This window comes from Copadichromis virginalis, linkage group LG19, assembly GCF_057382275.1.
Source record: "Copadichromis virginalis isolate Kocher_CV1m ecotype Utaka linkage group LG19, C_Virginalis_male_GT1.1, whole genome shotgun sequence".
Classification (NCBI taxonomy): Eukaryota; Metazoa; Chordata; class Actinopteri; order Cichliformes; family Cichlidae; genus Copadichromis; species Copadichromis virginalis.
The window spans coordinates 26,786,810-26,806,870 of record NC_140636.1 but is presented as its reverse complement, the minus strand read 5'-3'; the positions used below and the strand labels follow the sequence as shown (position 1 = coordinate 26,806,870).

Here is a 20,061-nt window from a genome sequence, read left to right as displayed (position 1 = left end):
CAGCAAGTCGTGGATGATGCCAGATGAACTTGCTTGGTAGAACAATTTAAAGCCACACACATGCACTCCCATACTCTCACTGAGTATGCCAGTTGCTGTACCACTGGCCTGGTGTTCAATCAGTTAATGTTCATTAAAGTATATCTGGAAAGCGCTCTCTGTGCCCCACTCTCTGACTGGAGTCGTGGTCCTGAGGGAGCTATCACAACGGTATCCCAGAACTCTCTAACACCAATAGAATATTCGCGTAGTTGTAAAACGCATGACAATATATTAAGTAATCCAAAGTATTTAGAATACGTTACCCTCATTGAGTAACTTGACAGAATACTTTACAAAATACATTTTGGGGTATGTATTTGGTAATACATGGGCCGTATGGGGGCGCGGTGGTTAGCACTGTTGCCTCATAGTAAGAAGGTCCTGAGTTCAATTACTTTTTTTTTTTTTGCTTTTTTGCCTGTCCCGTTCGGTACTTTAGCAATCAGAATTGTTGTCTGAAGGCCAGGAAAGATGCAAAGGGAAAATATGGCAATGCCATATTGGTCCACTTTATTGGTAAATGGCCTGTATTTGTAAAGCGCTTTACTAGTCCCTAAGGACCCTAAAGCGCTTTACACAGCCAGTCATCCACCCATTCACACACACGTTCACACACTGGTGATGGCAAGCTACATTGTAGCCACAGCCACCCTGGGGCGCACTGACAGAGGCGAGGCTGCCGGACACTGGCGCCACCAGGCCCTCTGACCACCACCAGTAGGCAACGGGTGAAGTGTCTTGCCCAAGGACACAACGACCAATATTGACCAATATTTCAGGCCAGGGTCTTACTGTGTGGAGTTTGCATCATGTTCTCCTCGTGTTTGCGTGCGTTCTCCCCGGGTACTCCGGCTTCCTCCTATAGGAAGTCCAAAGACATGTATACAGTCCAAAGACATGTACTTAGTGGGGTTAGAGTAACTGGAAACACTAAATTGCCCATAGGTATGAACGCATGAGTGAAATTGGTTCTCTGTCTCTGTGTTAGCCCTGTGACAGACTGGCAGCCTGTCTAGGGTGTACCCTGCCTCTTGTGCTAAAACAGCTGGGATAGGCTCCAGCGCCCACTGCGATCCTGAAGAGATAAGTGGAAGTGAATGGATGGATGGTATTCTGTAATCTGTAGTGGAGTACATTTAATTAACCTTCCCAACACTGAACAACAGCCTGAAGAGCTTTAGTGCTCAATTCTAACCCTACTATCCAAATGTCACAGCAAAAATCGAGACTCTCCAAACCAGCAATGTTTTTTTTTTTCAAATTTTCTTGTCTAATTTTGATGAGTTTGTGCTAATCTTAGCCTCAGTTTCCTATTCTTAGCTGACAGGAGTGGCACCTATGATTTTCTCCTGCTGTAGTTCATGTGTTTCAAGGTTTGATGTGTCGTGAGTCCAGAGCTCCTTTTCTATGTGCTCAAATTGTTGTCATAAATATTTTGTACTTGCAAATCAGGATTTGTATGTGTAAAAATAGTGTGTGTGTGTGTGTGTGTGTGTGTGTGTGTGTGTGTGTGTGTGTGTGTGTGTGTGTGTGTGTGTGTGTGTGTGTGAGAAAAAGATTTGTGTGTGGACTTACTGTAACTTGAAACTTGAGTGCAGAGTTTCACACGTATTTTTTTGGCTAAGTCCACACACAAATCTTTTTTTATGCACACACAAATTCTTTTTACACATACAAATCCTGATTTACAAGTACAAAATATTTATGACCACAATTTGAGCCCATACTTTTCTGCATCCTTTGGTTGTAACGCTGGTTGAGTTGCTGTTTCCTTCCTATCAGCTCAAAGCAGTCTGGCCATTCTCCTCTAATCCCTGCCATCATTTAGACTTTTTTGTGCAGCTCACTGGTATTATCTCTCTTCCAGACCTTTTTCTGTAAGCACTAGAGATGGTTGTGTGGGGAAAATCCAAGTATATAAGCATTTTCTGAAATACAGATTGGCACCAACAACCATGACAGGTTCATTAAAATCACCTTTGATCACCATTCAACCACTCAGTTTTGTCTTCAGGGAGTTGTCTTGACCATGTCAATGAGCTGCTGCCATGTAATTATACCCTATCAGCAAAGTTTTAGTTTATTATCCTTCTTTATCCTTTCTGTCAGTGCGCCCCAGGGTGGCTGTGGCTACAATGTAGCTTGCCATCACCAGTGTGTGAATGTGTGTGTGAATGGGGTGGATGACTGGATATGTAAAGCGCTTTGGGGTCTTTAGGGACTAGTAAAGCGCTATATAAATACAGGCCATTTACCATTTTACCATTTAATTGCATATTTTGAAATAGATTTTTATGGTTTTTTTTAATCTAACAAACTGTGATCATTACTTTTGCTGTAACCATAAATCTTTATTTTTATTTTTCCTCTTTGTTTTTGTGAGCAAATCAGGTGCATTGCAAAAGGTTAATTTTCTAGGACAAGGAAAGAATGGATGAAAATGTATTCCTCTGGTTGTCCAGTTCTACCCTATAACCTATAACTACAGCAAAAGATTATTTTAGGTTTAGAGCTATTTAAACCAAATGATTACTTTTACTTTTACTGTTTTCCACCAGTAACATTTAATGTTTAAGTGTGTATAACAAAGACAAAAGATAATTACGATTCATGTAGGAGCTGTGTATATTTCCAAACACTATAGGAAAATATTCTGGTAGCGCTTTCTATTACAGATCAGTAAAAAAGAAGTTATAGTAGGGAAACAAGGGGGAAATAAGAACGTAATAATGTGGTAATTTCTAAGTTATAACTATGCATTTACCCAAGGGCGTAGATTTGGCATGGACGGCAGGGACATGTCCCCACCAATATCCTGCGATTATTGAATTGTCCCCACCAATAATTTGATCTCTTCGAGTAAAGAACAACAATCCCGATAGTAAGAAAAAAAACAGATCTGTCAACATCATTCACCCAGCGGTGCAGAAAGAGTTAAATTACGCCCTCTACTGGAGTCCTACGTCATGTGACAAATATGGCCAGTGTGATTGGCTGTGCCTTTCAGGGAGCTCTGTTTAATTCTAGCAGCGGCGATGACCTGCAGGGAGGAGAGGAGGACGGCAGCAAAGAGGAAGAACCTGGATATAAGAAAGTATTTTTCAAAGAAACCTGTAAGTCACTTAAACTCAAGTTCACTCATAAAATGTGTCCGTCACAATAACGTTACAGGCTATGCTAGGCTTTGGCCCACATCAGTCTAAAACTGTATGTAACCATGAATGACGTGTTTTGGAAACTAACTGCACAAAAGGCAGCACTATTAGTTCTCTCAGTCTCAGAGCAGCATTTCTAATTTTGATTGGAACTGTCAGAGAAATCAGCAGCCTTGAGCAAGCCAGGATATTAGTTTACAGAGGCTGTTAAAATTATATGTCTAACGTTAAAATGTTGGTGACACAATAATTTCATCCTAATGGCACCGACGTATTCATAGGGTTAATTTTTGAGACAATATATTATGAGCTAGTCATGATTTTACAAATATTCCACCTTGTAGTGCAGTTTGCACAAATTGTTTTAAAAATGCACTCAGCCTACAAACATTACAGATGAGTCAAGATCTGCACAAATTGACAGAATAGGCTGATGATTTGGTGCTATGATTAACTAGTATTTATTATCATGACAATTGTTAGGCTGCTGATGTAAACTGATTCAATATGGTATGTTTGACAAAGAATCTGAATTGACATGTCTCACTTTTTATATGGCACGAATCAATGTGTTATTTTATCAGGTGGCAATATGTCCTAGTGCAGTCAGAGGGGAAGAGCCAGGGCCAACGGTGAGGCACATCAAGCACAGAATAATAATTGTAATCTGAGGATAAAACGCAGGTACTGAGGCCAAAAGAAGCTTCAGTGCTCTCAGAAGACTAACATGGCTAAGGGTTAACAGTGACTCAAATGAGATTAAACAATGCTGCTGTATGTCGACCAGGAGAGACTGGACAGTATAGATGTAAAACCAATATGCCAGCAGTTTCTCAGTTAACGAGAGGAGAAGGCATGTGTTTGGCTCCTTCACATAGAGGACGTTGAGTTGTTGTGTGGGACATGTCTGTTGCTGTAACAGTAGTTCATGTTTAGAATAAAACATCCCAGCTCACTGACTTGATCGGGGCAGTAGTGCCTAAAGTGTTGCATAATTTTGCCGAGAGATCTTTTACTTTGTGGTAATCTTAGATGAGTAGTTTTATGGACAAAAAACAGCAGGTCACTGAGTGTTCCCTTAGTGCTAATGTATAAGAAATGTTGGTGTAGTATAACTGAAGTAATGTTGTTGAGTCCTTAAAGTCATATTCTTTAATTGTCATGACTGTATTTTAAGCTATTTTTATTTTAGCATGATACCTGATTTATACGGAATATGACTGAAGTAAACTAAAGTCTAAAATACTTAGTCATTTGTTTAATAGTAATTTAACATTATATAATTCACATATAAAACTATGAATTGTAATTTTAAATGGTTTAAAAACATGCAGAATAGCATATGTAGGCAAGTATATTTCTCCTTTTTTATCAAGAAGCAAAGACAAAAAGGACAAAAATAAGAAACAGGGCAGGGTTCAGTGGTTGAATCATCCGTCCCCACCAATGCCAAAACCAAATCTACGCCCTTGCATTTACCACAGTAACAACCACTTAATATCCATATCAACAGAAATCACCTCAAAGAAAAGGCTGCCAGTAGATGGCAGGCTGCTCCCTACCGAATGTGCACTTTCTGTTTTATCCCTGAATAAAATCAGAGGAAGTGGGGGACCAACTGCTAGCTTTGGCACGTACAAATTCCAAAACACTTAGAAAGTTTGCTTCCTTTTTGGCTTGCCTCATAGAGCCATGGTTGCATAAACCAATGAGTTATAACAATAGATTTGGAATCAACCCATATTCTAGCTACTGCTGTAGAACTGCAAGGGAAGTAAAACATTTTTTATTCCTTTAGTTATATTTAGGAGCATGTCTCTTGTAGTTAACTTATGCCACATACTGTCAACTTACACCACTAACAGAGTAGCTAACCGTAGGTTAGTTGGTAATACTTAGAGTAGTCATAAAAACCAAAGTTGGATAAAAGTAAGGTTGTCGTGAAATAAGCTGACCATTATTGTAAATATGAATAGATGTGGTCAGTTGTACTTCTAAAAAAATACATACATTTGCCCAAAAATTGAGCACTCCAGTTTTAAACAGTTTAGGTGAGTGGGTTCGAGGTTTGGTATTCTTGTAATATAGCTATCCACCCCCAGTATATTATGTAGTGGTTTATTTTTTTAATGATAGACTAAATATTCCAATATGTTATTTTGTGCATAAAAGGAAAAAGATTAATTTATTATATAACTTTGTACACAAATTATAATGGTGCATTTTTTTTTCCAATAGAAAAGTCTGTATCTGGTAAATAGATGCTGAAAGAACAACAAATTTCATCATGCTTGCTTTAACATTGTTTTTCTTCCAAAACGTCAAATTTTTCGGTATGCAAGTGGTGCTACTCGCTGCAGGACAGGATATTTGGATGATTAGGGGTCAATGAATGATGAAGGCAGTGCAGGACACTGGTGACCAACCCTGAATTAACAAGCAGGGGAACATGAATGGCATCTTATTTTTTGTGTAGTGGACATTTTAAAAATGTGCTCCAATTATTATGTATTGTCATCCATGTATAAAATATGCTGTGAAAAAGGGTCCTCTACACGCCTATGCAAATGTAATGTATTTCTGTGTATTGTTCTGAGTCAGAAAAACAGGATCTCACCATCGGCATAATCCCAGCACACATTTCCCCATTACCAATATCATCCGTGCACCATGATCAGTCACGCATCAGCATCCTGAATTTGTATTTTCTGAGAAATATGTTCAGAGCCTGCAAATCTGTGAGCAGTCTCTTGTGTCTCGCTTGTGCTGTGTGCCCAAACACTTGTGTTATTTCTAGAGTACGGCTGAATAATCTGGTAGAGCAGCCACATGGATCATTTTATTACAGATGAAAGAACTTAGACAGTTTTTCAACTCTCAGTGTTGCCACAGTGATCTTATGGACCTACAGTGGAGTTTGTGGTCTGAATATTACCTCTTAAATGTGAAAGTTCAATAATGAGAACTGAAATAGTGAAATAAACCAGTAGTACAATTTTAGTTCTTTATGTTCGTTACTTTAAATAGCAAGAATTAAATAAGTCATTTTAGAGACAGTATGCTGACAGTACTTACTTTAGGGTCTGCTTTTATTGCACAACAATGGCTACTTTTAAACTCTGTGATGTAAAGTGCCATCTAACCGGTCTTTCCGAAAATTGAAAAACCAGATATACAACTCAAATTTGGCCTGGTGCCAACTGCCTGTTTGCTTTCATTTTCATTCATATGTGCCACCTGAGTGGTAAAGCTTGCAATACGATCCTTGTATTGTGCAACCCAAAAGAAACCACCATTTTTGGATTTATTTCTAATGCTTTTGGCTTATTTGCAAACAATATAGATTATTTTTAATTAGTATTATTACTATTATTTGCCTGTTTGCAAGCCATCTTACTCGGAATTTTCAGATGTTCAGATGTCCGTGAGTATTTCCATTCCATTTTCCTGACGCTCCATATTACAGAACAGAGCTTTACTTTTTAAACGTGTGTGTTCTATTTGCATATGTATTTCACTTTACTTCTTAACTGGCTTACAAACAAAAAGCGATGTCCTACATTTGTTAAGAAACTATAATAATAATACTAATATCAATTGCTGTTATTTAAACTGTTATAAATTAGTTGTCTCATAATCTGTGCACCATAGCTCAAGAATATCTCACGAATGGAATAAAGTCTTTTTGATTCAGAACAGTGTAAAACAGAGACACTGAGTTTTGTGTTCATAGCTGTTACAAAACTGGGTTGTTTCAAGATGGGCATGATAAACTCGCTCATCAGGTATTTTTGGTTAGCAGCAATGTATGACACTACCTGGCATCAAAACCTTGGAGAAAAGACGGGGACACTAAGCTGTAGAACATTTTTTTTTAAATAATTAATTGAATTGAATTGATTGAATTGAATTGATATACCTTTATTAGTCCCACAAGGGGAAATTTCATAAGGCTGCCGACCTATTGCACGCAATGGCGGCACCATCTTACCCTCCGACCAATACATACATTACACAAAACATCACATGGGGAAGACAGGTCAGTGAGGTATAACAATGGAAAATGCACCACATGAGGAAAGATAGGGAGAAAAAAAAAAAAACTCCCCCCAGACTGAGCTCCAGCAGGGAGATCAGTTTGAGAACAGGAAAAAAAACACCTCTGCACATAGCGCATGAATAAACTCTTAATACACCAAAGAAACACATGACAAGCAACAGGGGTGGGTAAAGGGTGAGAGACAGCCGAATTAGACAGTACATCCGGGCCTGCGTGCGCTGGTCTCCTTGATCTACCGTCAGCATCAGAAGGGAATAAGCATCGAAGGCGTTTGGAAAGGGAGGGGAGATGAGTGTGTGCATATCAGTGTATATGTATGTGTGTGCGTGTCCAGAGTACTTCCCTGCTAGGCGAAATAAACAGTCTTCCAGCCAACCCAGGTGGCCTTCCATGGAATGGGAAGGAACCAGTGGCGGAGCGGGGGGGGTGGCTTACTGGGCTTAAGCCCGGGTTGTTTTTTCAGAAGCCCGGGGTCTTTTGGAGTGTAATTTTTTCATAGTTACATGCCTGGCTGACAACTGTATAAAGCAAAAAACTACACACACTATTCGAATCACATAGTGCACACTGTGGGAATTTACGACTGTGCGTAAATCCCCCCTAATATTGGTATGATCCGAGCTCAGGCAGTAAGCGGGGCGGGGCAGCTGCTGCCTACGAGTGCGCTGTTGGAGAAACGGAGCTAGGCAGACAGAGGAGAACTGAAGTTTGACCAGGTACCAAAGCAAATCATTCATACTGTACAAATAATGTAAATATGACTGTGTATCATGAAAGATTGATATCAAACTGATAGGTGGGAATCACCATACATCCCACGATACGATATTATCGCAATACTTAATGCACGATACGATATTATTGCAATTTTTTAAAATATTTTGCAATATTCAGATTCTGTACATAAAGGTAAAGTTTATCAATATTCATTTTATCTAATAACAAAGTCTCACACTCAGTCTTTCTCTCATTTCAGTCAGTTTTATTGTTTTTTTTTTTTTTGTTTTTGTTTTTTTTTTTTTTGTTTTTTTTCCGCCTGTCCCATTTGGTTCTTTAGCCATCTTTAGTCAGTTTTATTGTTGACAAACTGAACGGTTTGTATTACAATCTAGTCCAACTTAACTGAATGCAACCATCTGGTACAATTATAACTATTCTGAACTATGCAATTTATGAAAACTATGCAGCCCGTTCAGCAACTGAAGAATTTGAAAGTAAATTAAAACAAAATATAATTTTACATTAAATAAAAAAAGTTTTAAACTTAATTAAAATAAAACGTCTTAAATGAAAATAAGTAAACTCTGAAGTCAGAGCATGTTCCAGTCCACAAAAACGTTTTTGTAACAAAATATCGATTTCTGCTGTCCCTGTATCGATACATTATTAGAAAACAAAATATCACGATACTACACGGGATCGATTCCCCCCCCCCCACCCCTACAAACTGATCACTTCACCCATATTACGTTACTTGCTCTTCAAGTGAATCAACAAATGGCGAAATGAAAAGCCGAACAACAACAATGCTCTTTCTTTAGAGAGTCTTAGCTTACATGTGTGTTTATTTCATATTTTCAGTTGTTTCCCTCCACGGCTAAATAAATCGGTTTCAGTAATTTATGATATACAAGAATGGACATAAGGGGCTTCTTTCAAAGAAAAAACTCAGGTAGTCTATATATTATGCTTTGTATGTTGTTCAGTATATTTCTATGCAAAACAAGAGGAACTTCAATACACAGCAGTATATTCACAATTTAAACCACATATTTACATACACTTATGGAAAACACAAGAACATTTTTTTTACTGTACAACATCAATTTAGAGTGAACTTGTTTTGTTTTGGATAAATAAATATTGAAATATATTTTGAATTAGTTAAATGTCAGAATAAAGAGAAACAGAGCTTTCTATTTTTTATCACTTTCATTAAATTTAGGAGTACATGTACACTAAGTTTATTGTTAATTAATAAGAAAACTCCAGACGATTCCATTCTGAGCTGAAGAAGCTTCTGATAGGTTAGTAGAGTCCATGTGAGCAAATTGGTGGCACACCTGTGGACGCATATAAGGCAAAACACAGAGCCTGTTTCTTTGACATGGGAAAATCAAGAGATGTCAACCAAAACACCAGGAAAAGAACTGTGGAGCTCCATAAGTGTGGCTCAAGTTTGAATACAATTTGGTGCCATTTACAATTAAGAAATACAGATAGTTTCTCTCTTTACTCTTAAAGTTAACAAATATGTTTTTTATATTTATCAATCTAAAAAAAATAAACATTTAGTCTGATTTGATGTTACAATTAAAAAAGTGTTTGTGTTTTGATCTGAAGAGTGTGTAAATATCTGGTTTCAACTGTATATTTGATGATTGTCAGCACAAAGAGGGAGAGAGAGGAACAGAGAGGGAGATGGAGAATGAGGACAGAACAGAGATGGAACAAGAGCAGGTGAGACACACATGTTAGTCAAATGGTTGTTTACCAAAAGTATCACCGTATCATAGGTCCTCATGTATCTCGTACCTAGTGTTTCTTTTTAGGTTTACTATTTTTCAAATTCTACATTTATTAAGTTATGCAGGATTGTTTGCACAACAAGGCTAAATAATTATATAAACTTTTCTCAATCTAAATAGTGGACTTTGGTAGAATTAAAAAATAAGTGTAGTGCAGGTCTATGATGATTTTTAGTGCTACTATCATCTAGTTCTGATTCTGGTTCTGTCTTGGTTAAGTCCTAAGTAGTCCTGATTTTGAACTGATGTAGTCCTGTTTTAATTCAGGATCAGTTCTGGGTCTGGTTGAATTGGGGTTTAGTCCCTGTGTCTTGATACAGCCCCGATTTTGTTCTGCCTTGCTGCTTAATTAAAAAACTAGTTTAAGGTGTCCTGCATATGTGATATATATTTTTCCCTATATGAAGTCATTCTTTTTTTGAACAAAACTCAAGCAGAGCCTATTAATCTTTCAGTCGTTTCTAACCCCCCCCCCCCCCAAAAAAAATAAATAAATAAAATCTCACATGCATACTACCCTTTAGGGCTAAGCCCCAGGTGTTTCAAATGTCTGGCTCCGCCTCTGGAAGGAACGGACTAAACACAGTCGTTATCAGGGTGTTGGGTTTTAGAGAACAGACTGTGAGAGAATGTTCCAGGGAAAAGTAATACAAAAAAAACACGAGACTAGGCAAGGACATAAGAGGCTAAGCAGGGAAGCTAAGGGAGAGGAGGAGAGGAGAAAAGTGCGACCACCTTCATCAAGAGCAAGAGCAGAATGCTGAATCCATCGCCATAAAAACTGTTCGCTTCACAAGGTACAACAACGTATTTCCTTCCCCCTCACATTTCAGGATTTGGTTTGTTCCACGAGCTGACACTGAGCCCTCTGCGAGATAAAGACGAAAAGTAGGTGGAAATTAATTAAATTCATAGTGAAAGAAACTGCTCGATTTTCCTAGTATTAGTTAGCTTACTTCATTTCTAACAGAAGATTATGTGTTTGTATTTTTTTAAGCCAATTTGTAATTCGTCCATGTACACCCTGTACATATGAACACTAAATAACCGATCTGTCGACCTGGTGCTTCTTCCTCAGGCTTAGCTGTCCGACTCTCCCCATACAGACATTCCCGACCCTGAACCAGTGACACTGATATGTGAAGGAAGTTAATTCTTTCATGTCAACAATGTGTATAATTGCAGGCAGCCCTTTGGGATTTTTTTTCTACCTGGTGTTTTGTAATAACACATCATGATTATAACCAACATAAACAGAGTACTTCTGGAGAAATGTGCATTGCTCTGTGTATATATTGTACACTGGCTATAACTGTTGTGGGTGGGGAAAACTAGTGAGCTAAAACAGATGAAAAACCCTTTGAGTTCCACTAGGTTTTCTTTGAAATTGATATCCAAGGAATTATTTATGTTATATTTGCTAATATTTTGTATCATAAATAAAGGTAATTAAGCACAAAATGTTTTTACACCATTTTATAAATTACATTTATCTTTCCTTAAATCCAAAAAAGCTCACAAATATAGTATTTGTATTTGGCGTACCAATCAATGTAATAATAATAATAATAATCATAATAATACCACTACAATATTCTAATGTAAAAAAATAAATAAAAAAAAAGACTTATCTAAGCAGTGTACTGATCCATGTCTCCACAGTGTTATATTTTTAGGTTTGGCATGGTTTCCAACATTAAAGTGGTAATGGCGCCATAACCTGCAGACTTGAGCAGATATTTTTCAGTTGCATGAGTCAAACAGAAAAAGGTGTAGACATAGTTTTTCTGTTTAACTGGTCTCAGTATAACTAGCTTTTCTTGAAACTCTTGCTAGGTTAGAAAAAGACAAAAAGACTCTATGCAACCTTTGGTTTTAACAGTGCCCAACCCTACAAAACCATTGTTTGTCTTCCCTGATTGAATTGCTCTTTGGAATTGCATTCCTTGTCTTCAGCCAGGAGTTAGAGCTCGCGTGTGAGGTTGAGGGAGATCTGGCACTGTAAACAATTCAACCAGAAACTTGGCCTGAACGTTTCCAGTAATGTTAACCTATAACTTTCTTCCACCTGCTGCATGTGGAAAATTGATCCAGCTCTGCTTTGCACCTAAAAGTGACAAAACTAAGACATTTTCATTATTATCATCACTGCTTAAACAACACTTCTCTCTCTCCGACCAGAAATACCAATTTATGTCATGTATTCACACTCATAGGTGTAAGCGTGTCTTTCATTGCATTTATGTTATGTGTTCATATTAATGTTGAGTGTATTCATATATTGAATTGATATACCTTTATTAGTCCCACAAGGGTAAGCTGCTTCTTCATTGCATATGTATTTTATAATCAGGTTTAATTCATGTCTCTTTGCACTGAGCTGTGGATTCAAACTATCTCACTTCTGATTATTTCCAAAAATAATTTAACATGTAACAATTTGTGTATGTGTTTTTTATTCATTCATTTAATTATTAGTTTGTGTTTTTCCTTCTCTCTCTCTTTTTTTTTTTTTTTTAAATTTACCTTTCTGTTATGATGCTCGGGGCATTTCTAAACCTCCACCAGTTCAGCCCCCATTTTCAAGCCAATTCCCCACACGCTGTCACTCTAACTCGTCTGGGCTTGACCTCTCACTGGTCCTTGTCCTTGTTCCTGTGTGACCTTCAAATCTCCATCTCTCTGTTTCTTCTCTCTTGATCTTTTCAGTCTTTTTTTGTAGGTTAACTCCCAGCATGGCAAATATCACGTCCAGTGCCTTCAAACAGTCATGTCACTGATTAAGTCTCCAGCTCGTAATTCAAAGCTCATGTTCCATCAGTGGTATTCATACATGCTGCTGGACCCTTCAGTGTTATAGGTCAGTTGCACTGTCTTTTGCCTGCTGTTATTTCTTCAAGTACACGGTGTTCTGTCTGTCTTCTGTCTTCATCAGGAGATTGACTGTCCTTTAAGCTTCTTCTCAGGATAAGGACAGAATGAAAGGTCAAGCTGTAAAAATTTTAAGCCAAAGGCTGGCCTGTTTGTCATCCCAATTCTGTTAATCTATCATTTTGCCGCTGTACTCATGTTTTGAGGTTGAGTAAGTCCATGGGCACCTGTATTAACACACTAAAACACTTATTTAATATCATTTTCATTACTATTTCTTAAGACATTCATTCTCTTCCTCCACCTAGATTTTGAAAAGTCTCTCTCTCTCTCTGGTTCCACACTACACAGTTCCTTTTATGGGCATGCAAAGTTGTTCACTTCCTGCCAGACACACACACTGCACCACACACCCTCATATTTTTATCTGTTTCTCTCTTTTCCTGTTTCTCAAGGGCGTAGATTTGGTTTTGGCATTGGTGGGGACGGATGATTCAGCCACCGAACCCTGCCCTGTTTCTTTTTTTTTTTTTTTTTGTCTTTGCTTCTTGATAAAAAAAAAAAAAAAGAGAGAGAGAAACATACTTGCTTACATATGCTATTCTACATGCTTTTAAACCATTTAAAATTACAATTCATAGTTTTATATGTGAATTATATAATGTTATATTACTATTAAACAAATGACTAAGTATTTTAGACTTTAGTTTACTTCAGCCATAATCCATATAAATCAGGTTTCATACAAGAATAAAAACAGCTGAGGCTTCCGCTTCCGGCCGATGAAGTAAGTAGCAGCGAAAGGCAGCTCCGCTAAGATTTTTGATTATCCAAACCTCCTGGGACACATATTGACTTTGATTTGGACCAAGATTCAACTGTACAAACTCCTCCTGACCAAAGCGAGTCATGAAGAGTAGTCAGAAATACACGCAAAAAACTTTGTCGTCAGCTTCTGCTACATCTGGCGGCGAAGAGCCACAACACGACATGGCGGACGAGAACTCGCCAATCTCCGTGAGGATCCTTCGGAGCGAATTGCAAGCCTACCGAGACGGGATGATGAACGATATTAAGACGCAGATAGATAATATGCATGAAAACTTACGTGAGGACATTTCCTCGCTAAGAGAAGAAGCTAAAGCAGACACCAATAAGCTTCGACATGAGCTATCACAGAAAATAGAGGCACTGCACGAAACTCATGCAGAAACAACAAGTATACAGAAGGACATGGAGCGGGCCCTCTGCGACACTACAGACGGGTTAACAGCCTTGGAGAAAGATCACGAAACCCTAAAGAAAGATTACAACAAGCTACACGACAAATGCCTGGATTTAGAAAATAGAAGCCGCAGAAACAATCTGCGTGTGGTGGGCATTAATGAGGACGCAGAGGGGGGAAACCCCAGCCGTTTCATGGCAGAATTTTTCTCAGAAGTGCTCGGGAAAGAAAATGATGATTCGCTTATCATGATAGACCGAGCCCACAGAACCCTCGCCCCGAAACCACGGACAGGGGAGCGCCCAAGAGCCATGATAGTCTGCCTGCACTACTACACCGACAGAGAGAAGATTTTACGATTGTCCAGGGAAAAAGGCCGCCTCTTCTACAAAGGATCACCTGTACACATCTTCCCGGACATGAATCCTGAGGTCAGCAAACTTCGAGCGTCATTCAACCCCGTGAAAGGGAAACTACGGAATGCTGGCGTCCCGTACAGTCTGTACTACCCCGCCAAGCTGACTATAACGGTGAACAACGCTAAGCACTCATTCACAGATCCGCGCGAAGCAGAGAAGTTCGTCAGTACCCACGTCCAGAGCCCAGCCACATCTACCGCTTAGCCACATCTTTACAAACATGACCCAGGAGGGAATAGCATATAATAATAGACAATCTTAAGGAGTTTAGTGGTGAATCTGATGTCTACAGCCTGTAAAAAGCTGGACAAAAATTGTTTTTCTTTTCTTTTCTTTTCTTTGCAAATGAAGAAAGGGTTCCGGTTTGAGTTCATGAGGTTGTTCTTTAGTTTGGTTCAAGAAAGTTGTGAATTTCAGAGGATCACTTTTAGAAAGCTCAGAGTAAGATCCATCAACCACTCAGTAACAGTTAATAACTATTGGTACCTCTACTGAGAGAGCACCACAAAATCTTGTCAACTTTGTAACATGGAACTGTAAGGGACTCAGGGGACCAGTGAAACGAGGAAACATTTTAGCTCACTTAAAAAAAGTAAACGCGGATATAATCTTTTTGCAAGAAACGCATCTAAAAGTACACGATCACAACAGATTACGATGCAAATGGATAGAACAAATATTTCACTCTACGTTTAATGCTGATCAAAAAATCAGTACCATTTACAGCAGCAAAAATACTACCAGACACTCAGGGTAGGTATGTTATTGTAACTGGCAAACTTTATGGTCATTTAGTTATGTTAGTGAATATTTACGCTCCGAATGTGGATGATGAGCAATTTATACGGTCGATAATATCAAAGCTTCCGGATATCGATACTCGTCAATTAATCATAGGAGGTGATTTTAACTTTGTGTTAAATACTAACCTTGATAGATCATCGAGTAAACCTTCCAAAATATCTAAATCGGCAAAAGCCGTCCAGGAATTTATGGGAAACTATGGAATAATTGATCCGTGGAGAGTTCAGAATCCTAATGTGCGACAATATTCATTCTATTCTCCGGTCCACCAGACATATACCAGGATAGACTTTTTTTTTTATTCGATTCTAAATTTCTACCATCAGTAAAGCACTGTGAATATGGCACAATAATGTTGTCGGATCACAGCCCCCTCCTTTTGCAACTAGCCCTCGGGTTCAATCACACAACAAAGATATGGAGATTTGATAATAGTTTATTATCAAATAAACAGGGGGTAGAAGACATTAAGAACCAAATTGATTTCTACCTGTCAATTAACAACACTCCAGATATTACCAAGTCTACCTTGTGGGAAGCAATAAAAGCGTACATTCGGGGGCAGTTAATGTCGCGGAAGAGTCTAATGAATAAACAACGAAGAGAAGAAGAGAGACGTATAAAAGACAAGATACAGGAAGTAGATAGACAACACACAGCGTGGACAAGAAGAAACTGTCCCTGCAAGCTGATTTAGAATTGATGTATACCGCAAGAACAGTCAAGCTTCTAACCAGGGCAAAATATAAATATTATGAACAGGGGGAAAGGATGGGTAAAGTTCTAGCACAACAAATCAAGAGACAAGCAGCAACAAGATTGATCACAGAAATTCGCACCATTACGGGACAAATAACGAGGGACCCAAAGGAGATAAATAGTATATTCAGAAGTTTCTATGTAGACTTATACGCCTCGGAATCAAAAAAAGAACCCCGCACTATTTGAGATGTTCTTTAACAAGTTTAGTGTACCTGTGATCAACCCAGATAAAGTAGAACAACTCGAAAAATCCATAACTATACAAGAGATACAGCAAGCAATAGATAATTTACAGAACTCCAAAGCTCCGGTTCCAGACGGTTATACTTCGGAATTTTACAAGGCCTTTAAAGACCATATCTCACCCCTGTTACTAGAAGTATATAATGAGGCACTGGACAAAAAAGCTCTACTGCCGACTTTATATCAGGCAAGCATCTCTTTGATCTATAAAAAAGAAAAAGATCCTTTAGACCCGGCTTCATATAGACCGATCAGCTTAATTAATGTAGATAATAAGATACTTGCAAAGATTTTGGCAACACGCCTGGAAACTGTTCTGCCAACAATTATATCTCAGGACCAAACAGGATTCATTAAAGACAGGCAGCTGTTTTTTAATATTAGAAGACTTTTAAACATTATCTATACGCAAGACAAGCATAATCCTAATCCTGAAATTTTGCTTTCTTTGGACGCGGAGAAGGCCTTCAACAGGGTCGAGTGGGATTATCTCTTCTCGACCCTGTCGAGGTTCGGATTTGGCCCTAAATTTATTTCTCTGGTTAAACTACTATACATCCAACCAAAAGTGTCAGTACAAACAAATAATGTCCACTCCGACTATTTCGATCTGAATCGTTCAACAAGACAAGGCTGTCCTCTTTCACCTCTGCTTTTCGCGTTGGCTATTGAACCTTTAGCTCTTCTACTGCGCTCAACAGACGAATATACAGGGATCAGAAGGGGAAAAGCAGAACATAAAGTCTCGCTTTATGCAGATGATTTACTACTGTATATTTCTAACCCTGCAAAATCAGTCCCAGTCATCATGGAGATTTTGCAGAATTTTGGAGAAGTGTCAGGATACAAATTGAATTTATCTAAAAGTGTGCTATTCCCAGTCAACTCTAAAGCAATAGGTAACCCAAGTTGTTTCAATACCTTGCCATTTCGGGTTTCTAATCAGTTCCAATATCTTGGAATAAATATCACTCAGGATTATTATGGTTTATTTAAACACAATCTCTCTAAACTATATGATGAAACCAAAAATAACATAGACAAATGGATTAATCTACCAATTTCACTAGCAGGGAGGATAAACATTGTTAGAATGAATATTCTTCCCAAATTCTTATTTTTATTTCAGTGTATCCCTATTGTGATTAATAAAGCCTTTTTTAATAAATTAGACTCCTTAATATCCTATTTCATATGGAACAGAAAGAATCCAAGGATCAAGAAAAGCTACCTACAGAGACCGACATGTCAGGGAGGGATGGGGTTACCATGCTTCTGTCTGTATTATTGGTCATGTAATGTTCGTTCCATGTTGTTTTGGTTGCGGACTAAGGGGGCCGACTGGACAACGAGGGAGAATGAAGGCTGCTACCCCTCCTCATTAGAAGCTATGATCTATTCAGCTCTCCCTATCCCTAAACATGACTTTAAAAATCCTGTAGTCTCTCATACAATTAAAATCTGGACACAGATAAGGAAACATTTCGGGTGGAAGGAAGCTTCCATACTAACTCCACTCATGAATAACGCATCATTCACACCATCACTTTCAAACATTTCATTTCTCCAATGGAACCACAAGGGGCTGCACTCAATAAAGGATTTATTCATCAACAAGGTTTTTTCCCACATTCCGGCAACTGCAAGAAAAATTTGACTTGCACAGTAATGACTTTTTCAAATACTTACAGATCAGAAGCTTTGTAAGGAAGCTTTTTCCATCTTTTCCAGGTCGGCCCCCAGACTCTGCCTTAGATAACTTATTTCAGTTTGATCCACTCAAGAAAGGACTAATAACAAAAATTCACAACGCTTTGTCACAACTGGAGGGACCTGTCACACTTGACTATCTGAAAGAGGCCTGGCAGTGTGACCTTGGTATGAGAATTACAGACAATCAATGGACAAAAGCCCAGGAAAATGTACACTCTTCCTCTGTTTGCATTAGTCATGGACTCTTACAGTTTAAAGTGCTACATAGACTCCATTTATCAAAGTTGATACTGTCAAAAATGTTCCCCAACGTAAACTCGTCGTGCGAAAGATGTAAACAGCAACCTGCTTCACTGGCGCATATGTTTTGGAATTGTCCCTGTATAACAACATATTGGAATAATGTCTTTCATATCTTGTCTAAAATTCTAAAAAAACAACTTAAGCCAGACCCAATCTGTGCTTTATTTGGAGTGAAGCCGGTTGTTGTAGACCTATCAGCCACCCAAAATAATGTGATACGTTTTGTGACGCTGCTGGCACGCCGTTTGATTCTACTAAATTGGAAACAAAAGGTGCCTCCTACCACATCAGCGTTAATACAAGATGTATTGAGACACTTGCAGCTCGAAAGAATTAAACTCCTACTAAAGGGGAGGTTGGAGGAATTCCATTCAACCTGGCAACCTTTTATAGATTTCTTCAATACTGTACAGATATAAATGGTCACTCAGCCTCATTGTTAGTTCGATAAATAGCATCCTCTGTCCAACGTTATTTGTTGTTGCCTTTTTTTTTTCCTTTTTACTTTGTTTAATTTCTATTGTATATATGTAATCATTTCTATTTGAATCTTAGTTGCCTTTATGATAAAGAACACTGGAAAACCAAATAAAAAGATTTGAGAAAAAAAAAAAGAATAAAAACAGCTTCAAATACAGTCATGACAATAAAAGAATATGACTTTAAGGACTTAACAACAATACTTCAGTTACACCAACATCTCTGACACATTAGCACTAAGGGAACACTGAATGACCTGGTGGATTTTGTCCATAAAACTACTCATCTAAGATTACCACAAAGTAAAAGATCTCTCGGCAAAATTATGCAACATTTTAGGCACTACTGCCCCGATCAAGTCAGTGAGCTGGGATTTCTTATTCTAAACATGAACTACTGTTACAGCAACAGACACGGACTACTGGTGCCCCACACTACAACCAATGTCCACTATGTGAAGGAGCCAAACACATGCCTGCTCCTCTCGTTAACTGAGATAAACTGCTGACATATTTGTTTTACATCTATACTGTCCAGTCTCTCCTGGGTGACATATGGCAACACGTTATTCATAGTTACATACAATTTTAGACTGATGTGGGCCAACGCCTAAAACGATGTGTCCGGAGTTTGCTGTTCTCATCGGCTTAGATATTTGAAGTTTACTCAGCTACATTCTCGCCTGAAAATATGTTAAACGTTTATTTTGCGACCCAGAAAGCGTAATAAGAGTAATACTAAAACTAAGTAGCTGCAGTAGTAGTAGCCATTGTTGGAAACTGGAATTGGCTGGGCCAATCTGGGATATGGTTTTTCAATTTTGTTGTCCGGGTGGAAAAACGGGAGAAATTCGGGAGAATGGTGGCTCCGGGAGATTATCGGGAGGGGCACTGAAATTCAGGATTCTCCCGGAAAAATCGGGAGGGTTGGCATGTATGCCCTAACATAGCCTGTAACGTTATTGTGACGGACACATTTCATGAGTGAACTTGACTTTAAGTGACTTACAGGTTTCTTTGAAAAATACTTTCTTATATCCAGGTTCTTCCTTTTTTGCTTCCGTCCTCCTCTCCTCCCTGCAGGTCCTCGCCGCTGCTAAAATTAAACAGAGCTCCCTGAAAGGCACAGCCAATCCCATTGGCCATATTTGTCACATGAGAACTCCAGTAGAGAAGTAATTTAACTCTTTCTGCACCGCTGGGTGAATGAGACGTAGACAGATCGTTTTTTTCTTTCTATTGGTTTTGTTTTTCTTTACTCGAAGAGATCAAATTATTGGTGGGGACAATTCAATAATCGCTGGATATTGGTGGGGACATGTCCCTGCCGTCCATGCCAAATCTACGCCCTTGGGTAAATGCATAGTTATAACTTAGAAATTACCACATTATTACGTTCTTATTTCCCCCTTGTTTCCCTACTATAACTTCTTTTTTACTGATCTGTAATAGAAAGC

At 38.4% G+C, this 20,061-nt stretch overlaps 1 protein-coding gene across 4 annotated transcripts in view; it reads left to right on the top strand.

Moving 5' to 3' along the window:
- LOC146686290 (beta-1,4-galactosyltransferase galt-1-like) overlaps window positions 1–20,061 on the top strand; it is a 58,940-nt gene that overhangs the window by 27,018 nt on the left and 11,861 nt on the right. The window contains exon 1 of one of the 4 annotated variants that reach the window (XM_085442169.1): window positions 4,966–6,621. The exons of 1 other annotated variant lie outside the window; for it this stretch is intronic. In XM_085442169.1, coding sequence (XP_085298295.1) covers window positions 6,608–6,621 — 14 coding nt within the window. In that variant the 5' untranslated portion in view covers window positions 4,966–6,607. Of the gene's footprint in view, window positions 1–4,965; window positions 6,622–10,297; window positions 10,674–20,061 lie in introns of those variants that run through there. 2 more of the 4 variants (XM_085442171.1, XM_085442170.1) reach the window with 2 other exon arrangements.